General features: G+C 37.9%; 2 protein-coding genes across 3 annotated transcripts in view; one reads left to right on the top strand and one right to left on the bottom strand.

Moving 5' to 3' along the window:
• UMAD1 (UBAP1-MVB12-associated (UMA) domain containing 1) overlaps positions 1-14,963 on the bottom strand; it is a 273,824-nt gene extending 258,861 nt beyond the window's left edge. Inside the window, exon 1 of one of the 2 annotated variants that reach the window (XM_037836773.1) lies at positions 14,826-14,963. The gene's annotated coding sequence lies outside the window, so the exon portion shown is untranslated. The remainder of the gene's footprint in view (positions 1-14,825) is intronic. The other variant, XM_037836772.1, reaches the window with a different exon arrangement.
• Positions 14,964-15,091: 128 nt separating this feature from the next.
• RPA3 (replication protein A3) lies at positions 15,092-21,286 on the top strand. The gene is made up of 4 exons (XM_037836774.1): positions 15,092-15,345; positions 17,634-17,708; positions 18,543-18,651; positions 19,221-21,286. Exons 1-4 carry the CDS (start codon positions 15,247-15,249, stop codon positions 19,301-19,303), a joined length of 366 nt encoding a protein of 121 aa, XP_037692702.1. The 5' UTR covers positions 15,092-15,246; the 3' UTR covers positions 19,304-21,286.
• Positions 21,287-22,926: the final 1,640 nt, after the last annotated feature.

Here is a 22,926-nt window from a genome sequence, read left to right as displayed (position 1 = left end):
CAGCAAAGGAGTTACAACTGCATGAAGAATTAGTAAACTGAAAGCTAAGGAGAAATTATCCAGAACTCAGCACAAAAAAATCAATTGGAATTGTAAAACAGAGGTGAAGAGCAAGTAAGAAGGACCGTCTTACTTCTTATTGGGGTTCCAGAAGAAGTTAGAGAGAATGGGAAATGCAATATTGGAAGGGATATTTCAGCCCCATGTGGCATCACTGTGGCTGATGACTGTGTCAATCTGATCAGACAAAGAACAATTCTTTTAAAAATGTAGTCTCTACAGACAAAAATTATCAGATTTGCAAAGCACAACATATTCACAAGAAGGTAAATAAAAGAAATCCACACCAGGACACATTTTATAGTAAAACTACAGAACACCAAAGACAAACTGAGGATCAAGCTGACAAAGAGACACAAAAGCTTACAGTAGAATCACAATTTAAAAGAAAGCAGATATCTCAAAAGCAGAATAATATCGAAGTAATTTTGAGCAAAATTAACCGTCCATTTAGAATGATATGCCATATTAAGATAGTGAAACTATCTTTTGAGAATAGGATGAAATAAACATATTCAGAAAAACACAAACTTTACAATGAAAGACAATTTCCAACCAAAGAGTTTCCCTGAAGGAACTTCTAAAGAAGGCACCTCAAAAGAAGAAAAATAATTCCAGAATAAAGGTTGAGATGTAAAAATAAACAGTAAGCAAAAAAATGATAAATATATGGTTAATTCTAAGCAAATATAAATTGCCTAAAACAATAATAATGTAATTTGTGAGGTTGCAAGAAATCAAGATAGAACTAAAATTCTGGACAACAGCATACAAAGAGGAAAAAGGAATGGAGTTTCAGGTCCTTCTCTTAACCTAAGTAAAGTAACTTTAGGCTTTAGATTTAACATAAATGTTAAAATTTGTAGGGTAACCACAAAATCTGGAAATAGAATATATAACATTCAAACTAACAGAAGAGGATAAACTGGAATGAAGGGAGAAAAAAAAGTAACAAAAAGTCCATTCAAAAGAAGTCAAGAGGGAGGAAAAATTAAACAACAAAAAAGAATATACAGGAAGCACAAGATAATTAGAAATGGATCCGAAAACATCGATAATCATAATCAATGTAAACAGACTAAACCTTTCCAATAAAAGACAAAAGTTACTCAGAAAAACCAAGCCTAGAGCTATACACATTATTTACAAGAGACACACCTAAAACCTAAGGACTCAGTTGAAAGTTGTCAGGCCAACACAGACACAAATTCCACAAGGGCCACACAGTATAAATATCAAGTAAGGTTTACTGGAGAAAACTTAGAGTAGTTTCTATGAAAACTACTAAGCACTAGTGTTTCCATAGGGAGGGATGCAGGTCCTCATACACCTAGGCAATTATGGCATAATAGAACCCTGCTGGTTAAGGAAGTGGCTTTGTTAAGAAGGAGCCACTGGCAGGTGTTAGCCTGTTCTTCCCTTCAGCTGAGACCTGTCAAGCTACCTTTGATAAACTACCAAACCAAAGAGGAAACTAGCCTCCAGGGTCATGGTCTTGCCTCCCCTAGGTGAAATGCAGGATGGAAAAAGATACAAGCAGCAAATTCTAACCAAAAGAAAGCTGGTGTATCTGCAGTGACAACAGACAAAATGGATTCTAAGGCAAAGAGCATTGTTTGAAATGGTCGTTACCTCATTCCACCATTTTATTTCACTATCCTTACCTTGTACATATCAAATAACGAAGTTTTAAAAATACATAGCAAAAGTCAACAGACTCTCAAGGAGAAACTGCCAATGTTACCATCTATAGGGTATGTTAATGTGATTATTTCAATAATTGAGATATTAAACAGGTAAAGGCAAGAAAATAGAAATATTTCAACACTGCTTGATCCAACAACTGGAAAATACATTTTTTTCAAGCAAACATGAAACAATTACTATAATTGTCCACATACTTGATATGCCTTAAAGCAAGTGCCATATACTTTCAAAGAATTAGTTCAGATACACAATACCCTCTGACCGTAAGGCAATTACAGTAGAAATTATTAACAAAATTAAGTAATTTTAATAAAATCTATACATTTGGAAACAAAAACAACCCATGGATCAAAGAAGAAATATATTGGAAACTAGAAAATATTTAGAACTTAATGATAATAGACAGTTACTTAAAAAATTTATGGGAGTAGTGACAGGTAACTCTACCAGATCCAGAAGATTTTACAAGTGAATTCTACCAAACAGTCAATGAACAGATAATCTCAATTTTATTAAGAATCACAGAGAATCAAAAAGAAAGAACATTCCCTACCTCATCCCATGAAACTAGTATAACCCTGATATCAGAATCTGACAAGGAATATACATAAAAGGAAAATTATAGGCCAATCTCACTCACAGACATGGATATAAAAATGTTTCTTAATGAACCAATAGCAAATCAAATCCAGGAATGTATAAAAAAGATAATATACATAACCAAGCTGGGTTTCTTCCAGAAAATATGAGCTTGGTTCAAATTGGAAAATATATGCATCTCTATCATCTCAATAAAGGGGGGAGGAAGGTATTTGATAAAGCTTAATAATCATTCAGTGAAAACTCTTATCAAACTAGGAATAAAAGAGAAATTCCTTAACCTAATAAGCAGAGCTTCAAATTGTGAGCCTTCCAGGAAGTCTCCTCAAAGGGAGCTGACACCAACGGAGGTACACCCTTTTGTCCACCTATTCTCTGCTGCCTAAAATGGGAACTTCATGGTTGAAGGTCCAGCACTTATACAGGTCTATGAGGTGACCTTGAGGATAAACTACATGCTGAGCATAGAGGAGCAGAAAGACAGAAGGAACCTAGATCATATCATGCAAATCCTGAATTGCATGCTTGTGGACTTCTTTGACATGTAAGAATAAGCCTTTGTATATTTTAAGATACTTTTACTTTGGATATTCAGTTTTATGCAGTCAAACCCCAACTTAACTCAAACACCATTTACATGCAAAATGGTACTGGAGGTTCCAACCTGTGCAGAAAGACAAGACAAATAAATAAAATATGTGAGGATTTAAGAAAGCGACAAAACTGTAATTATTCACATATGAATAGGAAACTCAAAGAATCTTTTAGAAAATTTTTAGAAATGAAGAGTTTAGCAAGATGACCAGGAAAACGTCAAGTGCATTTCTAAATACCAGCAACAATCAGCCAAAACTTTTAAGTTTAAAAATATACCATTTACAATTGTAACAAAAACAAGGTACCCTGGAACAAATCTCACGAAGTCAAACTTTTCTGCAGAAAATTATGAAATTTTGGGGTAAGACTTCAAGAGGATGAAAATAGCTTAAGGACATTAAGAGCTGCTGTCATTAAGATGTTACCTCTCCCCAAATAAATACAAGGATACAATGCAAAGATAATCAAAATCCCAATGCAATTTTTCACAGAACTTCAATAAGGAACAGCAAATAGGAAAGAATAATCAATAATCAAGATACTACAGAAGAACACAGCAAGGTATAAGGATTTGCCCTGCAATCCACCCCTACCCCCCTCCACACAGCATATGTACTGGGTGTTGGGTATAGACCAATGGGACAGAACTGACAGACCAGAAACAGGCCCATGCATATACCTAAACTTTAAGCTGACACTGCTAACCTGTGGCCAAAAAAAGGTGATCTAGAAGGAGGCAGGGCAAGATGGCGGACTGGTGAGCTGTATGTTTTAGTTACTCCTCCAGGAAAGTAGGTAGAAAGCCAGGAACTGCATGGACTGGACAACACAGAGCAATCTGACTTTGGGCATACTTCATACAACACTCACGAAAACGTGGAACTGCTGAGATCAGCGAAATCTGTAAGTTTTTGGAGCCAGGGGACCCGCGCCCCTCCCTGCCAGGCTCAGTCCCGTGGGAGGAGGGGCTGTCAGCTCCGGGAAGGAGAAGGGAGAACTGCAGTGGCAGCCCTTATCGGAAACTCATTCTACTGATCCAAACTCCAACCATAGATAGACTGAGACCAGACACCAGAGAATCTGAGAGCAGCCAGCCCAGCAGAGAGGAGACAGGCATAGCAAAGAAACAACACGAAAAACTCCAAAATAAAAGCGGAGGACTTTTGGACTTCTGGTGAACACAGAAAGGGGAAGGGCAGAGCTCAGGCCCTGAGGCGCATATGCAAATCCCGAAGAAAAGCTGATCTCTCTGCCCTGTGGACCTTTCCTTAATGGCCCTGGTTGCTTTCTCTCTTAGCATTTCAATAACCCATTAGATCTCTGAGGAGGGCCCTTTTTTTTTTTTTTTTTAATCCTTTTTTCTTTTTCTAAAACAATTACTCTAAGAAGCCCAATACAGAAAGCTTCAAAGACTTGCAATTTGGGCAGGTCAAGTCAAGAGCAGAACTAAGAGAGCTCTGAAACAAAAGGCAATAATCCAGTGGCTGAGAAAATTCACTAAACACCACAACTTCCCAAAAAAGGGGGGTGTCCGCTCACAGCCATCATCCTGGTGGACAGGAAACACTCCTGCCCATCGCCAGCCCCATAGCCCAGAGCTGCCCCAGACAACCCAGTGTGACGGAAGTGCTTCAAATAACAGGCACACTCCACAAAACTGGGCGTGGACATTAGCCTTCCCTGCAACCTCAGCTGATTGTCCCAGAGTTGGGAAGGTGGAGCAGTGTGAATTAACAAAGCCCCATTCAGCCATCATTTCAGCAGACTGGGAGCCTCCCTACACAGCCCAGCAGCCCAGAACTGCCCTGGGGGGACGGCACTCACCTGTGACATAGCACAGTCATCCCTCAACAGAGGACCCGGGGTGCACAGCCTGGAAGAGAGGCCCACTTGCAAGTCTCAGGAGCCATATGCCAATACCAAGGACTTGTGGGTCAGTGGCAGAGACAAACTGTGGCAGGACTGAACTGAAGGATTAGACTATTGCAGCAGCTTTAAAACTCTAGGATCACCAGGGAGATCTGATTGTTAGGGCCACCCCCCCTCCCTGACTGCCCAGAAACACGCCCCATATACAGGGCAGGCAACACCAACTACACACGCAAGCTTGGTACATCAATTGGACCCCACAAGACTCACTCCCCCATTCACCAAAAAGGCTAAGCAGGGGAGAACTGGCTTGTGGAGAACAGGTGGCTCGTGGACGCCACCTGCTGGTTAGTCAGAGAAAGTGTACTCCACGAAGCTGTAGATCTGATAAATTAGAGATAAGGACTTCAATTGGTCTACACATCCTAAAAGAACCCTATCAAGTTCAGCAAATGCCAAGAGGCCAAAAACAACAGAAAATTATAAAGCATATGAAAAAACCAGACGATATGGATAGCCCAAGCCCAAGCACCCAAATCAAAAGACCAGAGGAGACACAGCACCTAGAGCAGCTACTCAAAGAACTAAAGATGAACAATGAGACCATAGTACGGGATACAAAGGAAATCAAGAAGACCCTAGAATAGCATAAAGAAGACATTGAAAGACTAAATAAAAAAATGGATGATCTTATGGAAATTAAAGAAACTGCTGACCAAATTAAAAACATTCTGGACACTCATAGTACAAGACTAGAGGAAGTTGAACAACGAATCAGTGACCTGGAAGATGACAGAATGGAAAATGAAAGCATAAAAGAAAAAATGGGGAAAAAAATTGAAAAAATCGAAATGGACCTCAGGGATATGATAGATGATATGAAATGTCCGAATATAAGAGTCATTGGTGTCCCAGAAGGGGAAAAAAAGGGTAAAGGTCTAGGAAGAGTATTCAAAGAAATTGTTGGGGAAAACTTCCCAAATCTTCTAAACAACATAAATACACAAATCATAAATGCTCAGCAAACTCCAAATAGAATAAATCCAAATAAACCCACTCCAAGACATATACTGATCACACTGTCAAACACAGAAGAGAAGGAGCAAGTTCTGAAAGCAGCAAGAGAAAAGCAATTCACCACATACAAAGGAAACAGCATAAGACTAAGTAGTGACTACTCAGCAGCCACCATGGAGGCAAGAAGGCAGTGGCACGATATATTTAAAATTCTGAGTGAGAAAAATTTCCAACCAAGAATACTTTATCCAGCAAAGCTCTCCTTCAAATTTGAGGGAAAGCTTAAATTTTTCACAGACAAACAAATGCTGAGAGAATTTGCTAACAAGAGACCTGCCCTACTGGACATACTAAACGGAGCCCTACAGACAGAGAAACAAGAAAGGACAGAGAGACTTGGAGAAAGGTTCAGTACTAAAGAGATTCGATATGGGTACAATAAAGGATATTAATAGACAGAGGGGAAAAATATGACAAACATAAACCAAAGGATAAGATGGCTGACTCAAGAAATGCCTTCATGGTTATAACGTTGAATGTAAATGGATTAAACTCCCCAATTAAAAGATATAGATTTGCAGAATGGATCAAAAAAAATGAACCATCAATATGTTGCATACAAGAGACTCATCTTAGACACAGGGACACAAAGAAACTGAAAGTGAAAGGATGGAAAAAAATATTTCATGCAAGCCACAGCCAAAAGAAAGCAGGTGTAGCAATATTAATCTCAGATAAAATAGACTTCAAATGCAGAGATGTTTTGAGAGACAAAGAAGGCCACTACATACTAATAAAAGGGGCAATTCAGCAAGAAGAAATAACAATCGTAAATGTCTATGCACCCAATCAAGGTGCCACAAAATACATGAGAGAAACACTGGCAAAACTAAAGGAGGCAATGGATGTTTCCACAATAATTGTGGGAGACTTCAACACATCACCCTCTCCTATAGATAGATCAGCCAGACAGAAGACAAATAAGGAAATTGAAAACCTAAACAATCTGATAAATGAATTAGATTTAACAGACATATACAGGACATTACATCCCAAATCACCAGGATACACATACTTTTCTAGTGCTCATGGAACTTTCTCCAGAATAGATCATATGCTGGGACATAAAACAAGCCTCAATAAATTTAAAAAGATTGAAATTATTCAAAGCACATTCTCTGACCACAATGGAATACAATTAGAAGTCAATAACCATCAGAGACTTAGAAAATTCACAAATACCTGGAGGTTAAACAACACACTCCTAAACAATCAGTGGGTTAAAGAAGAAATAGCAAGAGAAATTGCTAAATATATAGAGACGAATGAAAATGAGAACACAACATACCAAAACCTATGGGATGCAGCAAAAGCAGTGCTAAGGGGGAAATTTATAGCACTAAACGCATATATTAAAAAGGAAGAAAGAGCCAAAATCAAAGAACTAATGGATCAACTGAAGAAGCTAGAAAATGAACAGCAAACCAATCCTAAACCAAGTACAAGAAAAGAAATAACAAGGATTAAAGCAGAAATAAATGACATAGAGAACAAAAAAACAATAGAGAGGATAAAGATCACCAAAAGTTGGTTCTTTGAGAAGATCAACAAGATTGACAAGCCCCTAGCTAGACTGACAAAATCAAAAAGAGAGAAGACCCATATAAACAAAATAATGAATGCAAAAGGTGACATAACTACAGATCCTGAAGAAATTAAAAAAATTATAAGAGGATACTATGAACAACTGTATGGCAACAAACTGGATAATGTAGAGGAAATGGACAATTTCCTGGAAACATATGAACAACCTAGACTGATCAGAGAAGAAATAGAAGACCTCAACCAACCCATCACAAGCAAAGAGATCCAATCAGTCATCAAAAATCTTCCCACAAATAAATGCCCAGGGCCAGATGGCTTCCCAGGGGAATTCTACCAAACTTTCCAGAAAGAACTGACACCAATCTTACTCAAACTCTTTCAAAACATTGAAGAAAATGGAACACTACCTAACTCATTTTATGAAGCTAACATCAATCTAATACCAAAACCAGGCAAAGATGCTACAAAAAAGGAAAACTACTGGCCAATCTCCCTAATGAATATAGATGCAAAAATCCTCAACAAAATACTTGCAAATCGAATCTAAAGACACATTAAAAAAATCATACACCGTGACCAAGTGGGGTTCATTCCAGGCATGCAAGGATGGTTCAATATAAGAAAATCAATCAATGTATTACAACACATTAACAAGTCAAAAGGGAAAAATCAATTGATCATCTCAATAGATGCTGAAAAAGCATTTGACAAAATCCAACATCCCTTTTTGATAAAAACACTTCAAAAGGTAGGAATTGAAGGAAACTTCCTCAACATGATAAAGAGAATATATGAAAAACCCACAGCCAGCATAGTACTCAATGGTGAGAGACTGAAAGCCTTCCCTCTAAGATCAGGAACAAGACAAGGATGCCCGCTGTCACCACTGGTATTCAGCATTGTGCTGGAAGGGCTAGCCAGGGCAATCCAGCAAGACAAAGAAATAAAAGCCATCCAAATTGGAAAAGAAGAAGTAAAACTGTCATTGTTTGCAGATGATATGATCTTATATCTAGAAAACCCTGAGAAATCGACAATACAGCTACTAGAGCTAATAAACAAATTTAGCAAAGTAGCGGGATACAAGATTAATGCACATAAGTCAGTAATGTTTCTATATGCTAGAAATGAAAAAACTGAAGAGACACTCAAGAAAAAGATACCATTTTCAATAGCAACTAAAAAAATCAAGTACCTAGGAATAAACTTAACCAAAGATGTAAAAGACCTATACAAAGAAAACTACATAACTCTACTAAAAGAAATAGAAGGGGACCTTAAAAGATGGAAAAATATTCCATGTTCATGGCTAGGAAGACTAAATGTCATTAAGATGTCAATTCTACCCAAACTCATCTACAGATTCAATGCAATCCCAATCAAAATTCCAACAACCTACTTTGCAGACTTGGAAAAGCTAGTTATCAAATTTATTTGGAAAGGGAAGATGCCTCAAATTGCTAAAGACACTCTAAAAAAGAAAAACCAAGTGGGAGGACTTACACTCCCTGACTTTGAAGCTTATTATAAAGCCACAGTTGTGAAAACAGCATGGTACTGGCACAAAGATAGACATATAGATCAATGGAATCGAATTGAGAATTCAGAGATAGACCCTCAGATCTATGGCCGACTGATCTTTGATAAGGCCCCCAAAGTCACTGAACTGAGTCACAATGGTCTTTTCAACAAATGGGGCTGGGAGAGTTGGATATCCATATCCAAAAGAATGAAAGAGGACCCCTACCTCACCCCCTACACAAAAATTAACTCAAAATGGACCAAAGATCTCAATAAAAAAGAAAGTACCATAAAACTCCTAGAAGATAATGTAGGAAAACATCTTCAAGACCTTGTATTAGGTGGCCACTTCCTAGACTTTACACCCAAAGCACAAGCAACAAAAGAGAAAATAGATAAATGGGAACTCCTCAAGCTTAGAAGTTTCTGCACCTCAAAGGAATTTCTCAAAAAGGTAAAGAGGCAGCCAACTCAATGGGAAAAAATTTTTGGAAACCATGTATGTGACAAAAGACTGATATCTTGCATATATAAAGAAATCCTACAACTCAATGACAATAGTACAGTCGGCCCAATTATAAAATGGGCAAAAGATATGAAAAGACAGTTCTCTGAAGAGGAAATACAAATGGCCAAGAAATACATGAAAAAATGTTCAGCTTCACTAGCTATTAGAGAGATGCAAATTAAGACCACAATCAGATACCATCTAACACCGGTTAGAATGGCTGCCATTAAACAAACAGGGAACTACAAATGCTGGAGGGGATGTGGAGAAATTGGAACTCTTATTCATTGTTGGTGGGACTGTATAATGGTTCAGCCACTCTGGAAGTCAGTCTGGCAGTTCCTTAGAAAACTAGATATAGAGTTACCATTCGATCCAGCGATTGCACTTCTCGGTATATACCCGGAAGGTCGGAAAGCAGTGACACGAACAGATATCTGCATGCCAATGTTCATAGCAGCATTATTCACAATTGCCAAGAGATGGAAACAACCCAAATGTCCTTCAATGATGAGTGGATAAATAAAATGTGGTCTATACACACGATGGAATACTACGCGGCAGTAAGAAGGAACGATCTCGTGAAACATATGACAACATGGATGAACCTTGAAGACATAATGCTGAGCGAAATAAGCCAGGCACAAAAAGAGAAATATTATATGCTACCACTAATGTGAACTTTGAAAAATGTAAAACAAATGGTTTATAATGTAGAATGTAGGGGAACTAGCAATAGAGAGCAATTAAGGAAGGGGGAACAATAATCCAAGAAGAATGGATAAGCTATTTAACGTTCTGGGGATGCCCAGGAATGACTATGGTCTGTTAATTTCTGATGGATATAGTAGGAACAAGTTCACAGAAATGTTGCTATATTAGGTAACTTTCTTGGGGTAAAGTAGGAACATGTTGGAAGTTAAGCAGTTATCTTAGGTTAGTTGTCTTTTTCTTACTCCCTTGTTATGGTCTCTTTAAAATGTTCTTTTATTGTATGTTTGTTTTCTTTTTAACTTTTTTTTCATACAGTTGATTTAAAAAAGAAGGGAAAGTTAAAAAAAAAAAAGAAAACAAGGAAAAAAAAAGATGTAGTGCCCCCTTGAGGAGCCTGTGGAGAATGCAGGGGTATTCGCCTACCCCACCTCGATGGTTGCTAACATGACCAGAGACATAGGGGACTGGTGGTTTGATGGGTTGAGCCCTCTACCATAGGTTTTACCCTTGGGAAGACGGTTGCTGCAAAGGAGAGGCTAGGCCTCCCTATGGTTGTGCCTAAGAGCCTCCTCCCGAATGCCTCTTTGTTGCTCAGATGTGGCCCTCTCTCTCTGGCTAAGCCAACTGGAAAGGTGAAATCACTGCCCTCCCCCCTACGTGGGATCAGACACCCAGGGGAGTGAATCTCCCCGGCAACGTGGAATATGACTCCCGGGGAGGAATGTAGACCTGGCATCGTGGGACGGAGAACATCTTCTTGACCAAAAGGGGGATGTGAAAGGAAATGAAATAAGCTTCAGTGGCAGAGAGATTCCAAAAGGAGCCGAGAGGTCACTCTGGTGGGCACTCTTACGCACACTTTAGACAACCCTTTTTAGGTTCTAAAGAATTGGGGTAGCTAGTGGTGGATACCTGAAACTATCAAACTACAACCCAGAACCCATGAATCTCGAAGACAGTTGTATAAAAATGTAGCTTATGAGGGGTGACAATGGGATTGGGAAAGCCATAAGGACCACACTCCACTTTGTCTAGTTTATGGATGGATGAGTAGAAAAACAGGGGAAGGAAACAAACAGACAAAGGTACCCAGTGTTCTTTTTTACTTCAATTGCTCTTTTTCATTCTAATTATTATTCTTGTTATTTTTGTGTGTGTGCTAATGAAGATGTCAGGGATTGATTTAGGTAATGAATGTACAACTATGTAATGGTACTGTAAACAATCGAAAGTACGATTTGTTTTGTATGACTGCGTGGTATGTGAATATATCTCAATAAAATGAAGATAAAAAAAAAGTAAAGGGAGTGTTTTGTATGACTGCATGGTACGTGAATATATCTCAAGAAGATGAATATTTAAAAAAAAAGTAAATGGTGTGAATCTCACTTACTATTTAAAAGGAAGCCATGTCAAATAAAAAGGAGTTAAAGAAAAAGTCAGCAGCAAAAATCTAGATTTCATTATGCCAAGTCCCCCTCTTAAGCCCCTTCTCCTTTGGCTTAATTATGGAAGGATTACAAGTCGGCAGGATGCTTAGGATCTCATATCTGTATAGTTAGAATTTATGTTCAGAATATTCCTTCAAAAATATAACACATTGTACTGGTTTGAAACTGTATGTGCCCCAGAAAAACATGTTCTTAGACTTAATCCATCCCTGTGGGTGTGAACCCATTGTAAATAGGACCTTTTGATGAGGTTACTTGAGTTCAGATGTGGCCCAACTCAGTAGGGATGAGTCTTCATCCTACTACTGGAATCCTTTACAAGCAGAATGTAATTCAGACAGAGAGAGAGAAAGCCATGGAAGCAAGAAGCTGAAATACAAAACAGAACCTGGAAGAAAACTGAGAGGCTAGAAGAGGCCACCATGTGCATTGCCATGTGACAGAGGAGCCAAGGACCAAGGATTGCCTGCAGCCAGCTCCAGAACACCAAGTCTACAGGGAGAAAGCATCACCCTGATGATGCCTTGATTTGGACTTTTTCCTGGCCTCAGAACCATGAGCCATTAAATTCCCATTGTTTAAGCCAAAAAAAAAAAAAAAAAAAAAAAAGGTGATCTAGTCAATAAATGCTACTGGGACAACTGAAATGAAAATGAAGCAAATTGGATACCTAACTGGTAATGTACATTTAAAAAAAATCCATTCCAGATAATAGATTATTAAATCTGAAAGGCAAAACTACAAACATTTTAGGAAAAAAGAATACCTTTAAGGGGTTGGTATAGGAAAGGATTCTTAAAGGAGGTATATTTAAATGGCCTTTTTCAACTATATTAAAATAAAGAAAAAATATTTAAAAATTAAGAGCTCTCTCTAACAAACAAACAAACAAAAAAACAGAAAGAAAACTGAGAAAATCCTTTTGTAACACTGCCATGCAGACTAACATGAAGAGCTCTCAAAAAGCAAGAAAAAGACAACTCAATAGAAAAATTGGAAAACTATTTAAAATAGTCAATAAATATTTGAAAAGATAGAAGTAATCAGGGAAATGCAAGTTAAGACTATATTGGAAGAAAAAAAAAACTTCAAGCATTGTCAAAAATGTGGATCAACTGAAACTCTTCTATACCCCTGACAGGGGAAACCTCTTGGTTTTACTAATAAAACTAAAGATGTTCATCCTGTACTCCAGCAATTCTACTGAAATACCTTTGCACAAGTGCACCAGGAAATAAGTACAAGAATACTCTGGGCAACCCTGTATGCAAGAGGAAAAACTGCAATCAAAATGTCAGTGAATTAGAACAAGAAGAATTTACTCTGCCTACATGTGTCAACATGGATTAATCTTAAAAGAAGCAAGTCACATAAGATATACAAAGTATGGTCCCTTTATATAAAGGTCAAAATTTGGCAAAACTAAATAATATTCCATTTAGAAAGGCCTATATATGTGATAAAACTATAAAGAAAAGCTTAGGATGCGTAACACAAATTTCAAGATAGTAGTTACTTCTGGGTGGAAGGAAAAGATTTGATTGGAAAAGTGCAAACTACTAACTAGCAATGTTACATGTTTTAAGTTGAATAAGAGGCCCAAATGGGTTCATTTAATTTCTCCTTAAACTATACATATCAGCTATATATACTCTTCCCTTTGTAAGAAATAGTTCATAATAAATTCTCAGTGATTCAAAAATATCCAAAAACCTGTTTTAAAATTTCTTCTTGCTCATCTTCCCACTAAAAAATAATGTCTTTGCTTTTAAGTGATCTTTTATCTGGAACTTTAAGGGCTGCTCTTTTTAAAATGTGCTAGTACATTAAAGAGATTCATGTGTACCCTATCCTATGTAACATACATCAACTTGTTTTCCAAAGTAATGCTATTAGTGCAAAAGACCTTAAAGCTTTCTGCAGACATGTAAAACAGACAATAACTTGCACCAACACAACTACCATCTTTTATATACCTTGCTCCTATTTAATGAAATCCTTTAAACTTGTTTTTGTGGCAGCAAAATTTTAAAACAAACATTAATACTAAGTAAGCACTGGAAGGAAGTTAATTATTTAACTACAGTACATCAGATTTCAATCTTAAACTGCAGGCCTTAGGTCTCAAAGAGGATCTTCTTTGCTTAAAGTAAAAACTGCCGGATGAACGAGAGACTCTGGATAGCTTCCAGAATTTGAACGATGACACCCCTGTAGCTCTGGGCAAATTCACAGATTCACTTTCCTCACACACAAAATAATAAAATCCAATTAAAAAAAACCTTTTTTCCAATTTCCGCAGCACCGTTTGCAAGTATTTTTATAAGCACTCATTCTGGAATATCCCTGGCAAGGCAGTACTAATCCCAGCATACAGAGCTCCGAAAATCAAAAGACATAGGTTTTTGTGCCACAGGGTTAGCCCGCGACAGCTCTGAGATTCCCACTCAAATCTTGTTGAAACAAGTTATCTTCCCCTCCAGAGTCACGGGATGTGGAGAGAGCTGGTGGAAAGGGTGCTGGGGGTTAAAAAGTGTTCGTTAATCATATGGTCAAAGGTTAAAGTCAGCTGGGACCTTTCAAATCATTCAGTCTATCCGCCTCCTTTTGCGGATGGGAAAATTATGCCTCAGGGAAAAGAGCACTTGCTCAGAGTCATAAAGGCTTGTCTCTGCTCTCGGACTAGTGGTCCCTGCCTCCTCTCACGCCCCCAATGCTTCTTTTCGCTACTAACACGAAGTGGGTGGGGGACAGACATCTCCGGAGGCTGGCTATACTGTCAGGACCTGAAACGGTTTTAGAGGTAATCGGGCTAACCTCCCCCGTCTTCTCAGTGGGGAAACTGAGGCTGGAAAGTGACGCAGCTTGGGCGTCAAATCATTGACCCTCTGCCTCTGAGAAGGACGAGCCTGATGAAGGTCGCTGGTAACACCCGCTTCCTGTCTCCAAGAGAGCAACTGTCAACAAACCCCGAGATCCCCAAACTTCATTCAGCAAGAATCCCGCGGCTCCCACACGGAACCGGGAAGAGTGGATGCTAAATCATTAGAACTGCTGGTGCACAGTACGAGAACGCCGCGGGGGCAGCCGGCGCCAAACTCCTGCCTCGCTCTTCAGCATCTCCCAGCGAGAATGGGAAGCAAGAAGGTGGCAACACCTCCCGCGAGAAGAGGTACCTGTGGCTCTTGCAGCAGTCCCCCGCCGCACCAACACAGGAGCCCGACACCCCACTTCCGGGGTCAGATCACAGTGGGGACGCCCGAGACCGCGGCAGGGCAGCCTCATACCCCGCCCCCACCAACCCAAGCTCCGCCCCCACTGCCTTCTTTGCCCAGAACGGAACCAACTTCCGGGACGCCGCGCGTCACTAAGCAGCGGATCTGTACTTCCGGACGCATATCTCAATCTCTCTCTCCTTCCCCACTTCTTTCCGGGATAGCGCAATTGCAGCCAGGTCTCCTCGCTTTTGATTGGCGGAGCGGGAGCTCTGGTCTTCGCTGATTGGTGCAGAGGAAATGTGCCCCATAGCCACCCGCGGGGTGTTCTGTTTCAGGCGTGTGTCAGTTTCCCGCCAGCTGTAAGTCTTGCGCCGCCGTCATGGCGGACATAATGGAGTTGCCGAGGCGGCGCGTCAACGCGAGCATGCTAGCTCAGTTCATCGACCGACCTGTATGCTTCGTAGGGAGGCTGGAAAAGGTGCGTGGGCTCGCTCCCCTGCACTCCCTGGTCGGTAGCCGGTTGGGGGGTGGGTACCCTGTAATCGTCAGGATGGCAAACTGAAGGTGGCTAACGGAGGGGAAAGACAGAATGTCTCAGTGCATCACCGTGTTCCCAGTTGTTTTATTTTGTAGGAGGGAGCTTCCCCCCCCCCTCTTTTTACCCATTGCGACCTCGTTTTGACGTCTCTTATGGTGCGGAAACAAGATGTTTTCCAGTGCTCTTAGTTATAAAGTCCAGTTCCCCTACTCCATTGCTGTTTGTATATACTTGAAGAAAACTATAGACATGAATCCCAAATCTACATTCTGATTTTTTTTTGTTTTAGCCAGATTTGACCGTGATCCCAACTAGTTTAATATGCTTGCTTTCTTCTCTTCTGGAATTTTCTCTTCCTAAACTTCATTTCCTCGTTGAAGTCGTCTCTCCATAGAACATTCCTTGAATGTCCCTTCCAGATCCCTTAGCAGCCATATTATCTTACCCCCTGGTATCGTGTAGTCCATAACATCCTAAAGGCTGGAAGGGATCCAGAAGATGCGGCCGCCGCCCCCACCCCTGCCCCGCCCTCATCTTACAGAAACAGACCCCAAAGTCTCAGGATTAGTGAACCCAGAAAGCTGAAGGAAAGAAAACTACTATGTAAAGACTTATTTAGTAGCTCATTTCATTCACACATCAACTTCCTGAGGTAGGTGTTAGGAGATAGGGAGAACAAGTGGTGGTTGTTTCACTGAAATGATCATGGCCACAGAAATTGGCAAAATTGGCATTCAAACCAGATCTCACTGCATTCTTGGCAGCTGCCTCCCAGGCATAGAAACCAGATCTTCTGGCAACAGTTCTCTGTTCACTGTCCCTAGTTTTTAAAAACATACCCCACTTGGGATATGTACTATCCAATTCATGTGCACCAGCAAATCTAACTTACAGATGGTATAAACCCCCTTTAATTTGTTCTTAGCATAGTGTTTCCAGATTCAGCAAAAACATAGGACATACTTATACTAAGAAAGTATTTGTTGTTTATCTGTTATTCAGATTTAGCTGGACATTCTGTGACCAGATGTGGTAACACAAGACTACAATTTAAATGAAATAAACTTCAGAAAACAATTGCTTTCATTGAAATCAGGGACTTGAACAGATATTTGTACACCAGTGTTTGTAGCAGCATTGTTCACAGTAGCCAAAAGGTAGAAGCAACCCAAGTGTCCATCCACAGATGAATAGATAAATGTGGCATATACATACAATATAAATGTGATATGTACATACAATGTAACATATTCAAGTGTAAAAAGGAATGAAGTTTTGATATGTGCTATAGCGTAAATGAACCTAGATGACATTATGTTGAATAAAATAAGCCAGGCACAAAAAGACAAATATTCTATGATCTCACTTATCTGCCCTTAGACTAAGCAGATTTCATACAGACAGATAGTAGATTACAGATTGGGGTGGAGTGGTTGGTGGAGGTAGTTGTTGCTTGATGGGTGCAGTTTCTATTTGAGATGATGAAAAAGTTGGGTGATGAATGTTGATGAATTGTGAATGTTATTAATTCCACTGAATTGTGGTATTAATTGTACACTCGAAAGTGGGTAAAATGGGAAATTTTGAGTTGTATACGTGTTACTACAATAAAAGTTTTTTTTTTTAAGTAAAGCTGGAAGTTAATAGCTTGTATCTCAAAAGAATGAATTAAGAAATAGCTATATAAACATATTTAGAATTAGGGAAACAGTATCATAATGAGAAATATAATTTTTTAACAGTATTTGTTCCTAGGAGTGGCATAAATAATGGGAAGTATAAGGCAAGGGAATGTTTCTTTTCATGAGTGGTCTTTCCTTACTATATGACTTTTTAGAGTTCCTGGTTCCTGATGTGACAAACTGTATTTTATTAAAGGCCATTAATTTCTTCATTCTGTCCTGACCTATATGTTAATAAATCATTTAATTACAGATTTAAGCAAGTTGAAGTTTTCCTTTCCTAGATGTTTGAAGCTCTAAGAAATGCCAGTAATCTTTAGTTCATGCTTTCCAAGTCTTTATAATTGTAAACACTTGAAGGAATTAAAACATGCCAAAATTAAAAAAAAAAAATTGCTTTGTACTAATCAGCTAGTAAGTTTAGGTCAATCTGCTCATCTTTTGTCAAATTGTTTTCATTTGTTTATTTTAATGAGATTTTAGAGGTTTTGTTTTTGTGTGTATGTGTTTTTTTTTTTTTTTTTTAATTATGTGTTTCTTTTTTAGATTCATCCCACTGGAAAAATGTTTATTCTTTCAGATGGAGAAGGGAAAAATGGAACTGTTGAGTTGATGGAGCCTGTATGTTTAAGTATTAACTCTTTGTACATTATAGTTAATTCTTCATCTTGGGTTGGTTTGTTGCTGATGTTTCTGATTCTTGGGGTAGATATATAAAGAACAATTTTGTAAAACTTCCTGGCTCTAAAATTCTTGTACTCTTCTCACATTATATTTACCTTTAAATTTCTATCCAATGGTTCTTTGGGCTCTCTGATTGTTGAATTTATCCCTTAAATGGTAGATAACAATTTTCATTCCTTATGAGAGATCAAAAAAACCACGTAAGAAAAATCTTCCAGTTTAATTCATTTTTTTCTTCCTTGGAGTTTTACATTTTTTTAGTCTATTTTCTATTTATTTTTACATATGCTTTCAGTTGTCACCTATTTGTTTTTACGTTTTATGTTTAACATACTTAAAAACATTTTTTTGTCTTGGTCTTTTTAGAAGACAAATCCATGTGCTCTTTGGTTAACATATTCAGAACACTGCACTAAAAATCATCAGTAATAGAATGGTTCTGCTCAGTGAGTTGTTTTAATCAAATTACTGCTTGTAGAAAGGCTGGCCATTCTCACTTTTCTTTATCTCTAAGTGATTTTGTCTTTAACTTAAAAGGTTAACTCTGTTTTTGGACTTAAAAGCTACTCTTAAAGGTAATAGAACACGTGACATCCCAATAGTGAGTACTCAATAAAAATTGTTGAGCAAGTTTTAATTCAGTTTTTGCATTGGTAAATTTAAAAATCATTTCGTTACGTGAATTGAAAGATATTGTAGAACAATTTTCCATGGTAATTACCAACTGCAACATTTCACAACACCCAGTTAACATTTTGTTCTTTGTGTTAGCTTGATGAAGAAATCTCTGGAATTGTGGAAGTAGTTGGAAGAGTGACAAACAAGGCAACTATCATGTGTGCATCTTACATCCAGTTTAAAGAAGATAATCATCCTTTTGGTAAATAAAGTATTCCAGTATTTAGTGGCTTTATGTAATTAGAAGGAAAATGATTTTATTCTTAACTTGATATTTTTTGGTCTTGTTTTCAATCTTACCTCATTTCCAATTTCTATGGTGTTTTCTTATCCCAGATGAAAATGGAAGGACACTTTGGCTTGCTTCTAAGTAGTGCTTGTATATGTAGGAAACTCAGTGAAAATTAATTAATATTTTGTGGAAAGAGAAATTTAAAGAATATGGAAAACAAAAATAATGTAATTCTTTTTTCTTTTCTTTTTTTTTTTAAATATATGGTTTGAAGGGGCTGAACCGTGCCTAATACCTAAAGCATGACCGGGCAGGAGCAATGCCTTGGTAACAGATACCAAAGTGAATGGTCTCCTGTCCCCCATGTCTTTTTCTTTTTTGGAGGGACAGTTAAATAAATATAATCCACATCTCAGTTTTAGAGATTGGATGATGAAAATAAATTGACCGCTGAAAGAAAAGAAAAACAGAATTCTTTTAAATAATAATTGATATTACATCCTTCCACTGTAAACTGTTTGCTAAAATGTTTCTTTCAGATCTTGGACTCTACAATGAAGCTGTGAAAATTACCCATGAGTTCCCTCAGTTTTTTCCTTTGGGGATTGTGCAGTATGATTGACCTTGATGAATTTTTTATGATTGTGAAAGATCTACATTAAAGACTATTAAAAGGAGGCTTCTGATGTTTGAGGGAGAAATCTTTGTGATTTCTAATATTTAATTTGTTCTTTTTAAAGTTCCATTTACTTAACCATAGATACTCCAATCCAGTCTTTGGTGAAACTGTTATATTGACATTTCTCACCTAAGGAGTAATCATTCTCTTATAAAGAATCACTTTTCTAGTGTACAGATTAGATCCAGAGCAAAACAATTGTCTGAATTTAGTTTTGTGTTTTATTAATAAAAATTAAAACAGAATATACTGTTGGTTATTTCATTCTTATTCTTTTAGTCATGTATTCAAGCGCAAACTTGGAATTTCTAAGCTATAAGGTCAGGACTTAGACCTACCAGTGTGAAACCCTGGGCCTGCTCTGTTAAGGATGTTCTCTCTATTTCACAATGCTGTACAATGTTGTTACTTCCTTGACAGTCTATGTAAAAGTGGTTTTGACTGATTAGAAAGAGCAAACAGAATCCTATATCTTTGGGGGATTTTAAAACCGATTTTACAAAGTGTCGAACAAGGATACATGATCATTAAAACATGAAATCATTTAATTTTTTTCTCTTTCTTTCAACTGTCATTATGTATATTAAGGAATTCTGTTTACCACCAAGTAATGTTGCTGAGAAACGCAACATTTCTCAGTGTAGGATCGCGCAAGATGCAGAACTGTGGTGACCTGGGTAGCCAATTAGATTTCATGGCTTGATCCATTCTCTTTAGTTAGGAAATAAGATAATTCCAACTCCATTTAGATTGTAAATTATACCAAACAATACTTATTTTAAATTAACAGAATCTTAAATTTCAACTTTTATTATCCTAAAATACTCTGCGTATTATTTAAGGGGCATTGCCATAGCCACTTATTGTAAAGCATTTTATTATAGGAAGTGTAGACGATTATAGTTTAAAATACGATGGGAGGTCTGTGTGTGTGTGTGTGTGTGTGTGTGTGTATGAGGGACATCAGCCAGTCTCCATAACACAGTGCTGTCTTCGGTGACAGAGAGGCGGTCCAATCGTTAATTCTGTGTTAACCCTTGACAGCTAAGTGCTGTTAAATGTTGAAGATGCCCTTCAAACTATCCTTTGAGCTACCCAAGTTTCATAATTAGACTAAATGAATAGGGTATCTTACTTCAAATGAATCTCTTATGCTAATGATTTATGGTGCTATGTCTCTACCCCCAACCTCTCTTCTAAGCAGCTCAACATCTGCAATTGGATGTCCCACCAGTATTTCAATTTGAATGAGTGTAGTTGGTTCTCCTGCCCTATGTTCCCTGTTTCTTTTTTTGGTAACAGCTTTATTGAGATATAATTCCCATATTATACAATTCACCTATTTAAAATGTATAATTTAATGGGCTTTATTGTATTCAGAGTTGTGCAACCATCACCACAATCAATTTTAGAACATTTTTATCACTGCAGAAAGAAACCCGGTACCATTTATCCATCACCATCCAATTGCCGCATTCTCCCCCCATACCCTGGCAACCACTAATCTGCTTTATGTCTTTATAGATTTGCCTGTTCTGGACATTATCTATAAATGGAATCATACAATATGAGGTCTTTTGTGACTGGTTTCTTTTACTTAGCATAGTTTTCAAGAGCCATCCATGCTGTAGCATGTATCAGTACTTTATTCCTTTTTATGGCTGAATAATAGTTCATTGGATAGCTATTTGGGTAGTTTCCACCTTTTTACTTATGAATAATACTATAATGAATATTTGTGTACAAGTTTTTGTGTGGACATTATCCAAAGGTAACAATGTTTAACTGTTTGAAGAATTTTATTTTTCAAAGTTGTTGCATTATTTTACGTTCCCACCAACAGTATATAAGGATTCTAATTTCTCCACATCCTCACCAACACTTATTATTTGACTTGTTGATTAAAGCCATCCTAATGAGTATAAAGTTGGTATGTCATTGTGGTTTTGATTTACCCCATTTATTTTACCGTTACCATAATCCACCCAGTTGCCCAGAAACCCATAATCCAGAATCCGCCTAGTTGCCCAGAAACCCATAATCCAGAATCCACCTAGTTGCCCAGAAACCCATAATCCACCCAGTTGCCCACCGTTACCATAATCCACCCAGTTGCCCAGTCCTTTTCACTCATTACCACTGTAAGTTCAGGCCTTTGTCATTTCTCATTTAAACTGTTGTAATAGCCTTTCCCATCATCCAGCTAATAGAGTTTCATTAAACATCAATTGTAATCATGCTATAGAGCTTAAAAACTTGAGAAGTACGGATAGGGAAAAACTTCCTAAGTTTACAGTGGAGAAATTTGCAAACACTGCCTTAGCAAAATGATCAAGGTTAACATCGTCCATAATGTCATGTGGATACGCGCCCTCTGACCTGTTGTGATGAGAAGGGCACTTCACCTCTGGAACTATTTCCAAAACCTGTAACTCCAGTCTAATTGTGAAAAAACAGAAAAACCCAAATTGAGGGACATCTACAAGCTACCTGATCAGTAACCCCCTCAGAACTGTGTCAAAAGAAAAAGACATGAAAAAAGAAACAAATTTACGTAACAGAGGAGACAGGAAAACTAAATGTAATGTGGAATCCTGCATTAGCTTCTGGGAAAAACTGGTAAAATCTGAATAAAGTTGGGAGTTTAGTTAATAGTGGTGTACCATTGTTGATTTCTTAACTGACAAATATACCAAGGTAACTTAAGATTATAACATTTGAGGGAGATTGCAATTGGGAGAGGGAAGTATAAAAACTCTCTAAACCTAAAATACTCCAAAATAAAAAATATTTTTTAGAAATCAACAACTTCCAGAGGCTCACTACTGCCTAGATCAGGTCCACATTTCTAACTACTGTTTGAGAACCTTCACAGTCTGACAGTCTCTCACCTCAGTCTCAAATTCTGCTCTCCCGCTAAAGCTACCTTCCAGCCACCCAGCCTGCCATTCCCTTTAAGAACTGGCTGCCATTGAACTTGCTGTGTAATGTGTACTTCTGTGCCCAAAGGAAAATATTTTCTAAGCTTTCTCTAACTTAGGTAGGCAAACTAATTTGTCATTTTATGTTCTCATATTCCTTTCTCATACCTCTCATCACACTTAACTTGCTAATAAACTTTTTTTTCCTTTCGTGGTGGGAAAGGAATAAAAATACATACTTTTTGTTTTCTCTTCAATTACTGATACACTACAAAAGTTGTAAAAGAAAGTTCCCAGTGTCTTCCTAGAGATACTGCTATGTTTTGGTGTATATGGCTTTCCACAATTTTCTCTACATAGATTATTTGTCTAGCTATAGGACCTTATATGGTTATGCAACACGCATTTCTCCTTTAACATGTCTTGGCAATTGATAGAGCTAGCTCATCCTTTTTAATGATTGCAAATATACCATTGTACAAATGTTCCCTAATTTATTTTATTAATACTCTAATTAGTCTTTATTAAGCTGAGCTCCTTGTTAGGTAAGAAACCTGTCTTATTTGTAGTCCCAGTGTCTAGCTTAGTGCACAAATAAATTAATCCATCCTAGCCTTGTTTGAGAAGCTATAAAGCTGGGAGGAG

This window comes from Choloepus didactylus, chromosome 5 (genome assembly GCF_015220235.1).
Source record: "Choloepus didactylus isolate mChoDid1 chromosome 5, mChoDid1.pri, whole genome shotgun sequence".
Lineage (NCBI taxonomy): Eukaryota > Metazoa > Chordata > Mammalia > Pilosa > Megalonychidae > Choloepus > Choloepus didactylus.
Note: the sequence above shows the minus strand (reverse complement) of the source record. Positions and strands in the feature narration are given on the sequence as shown.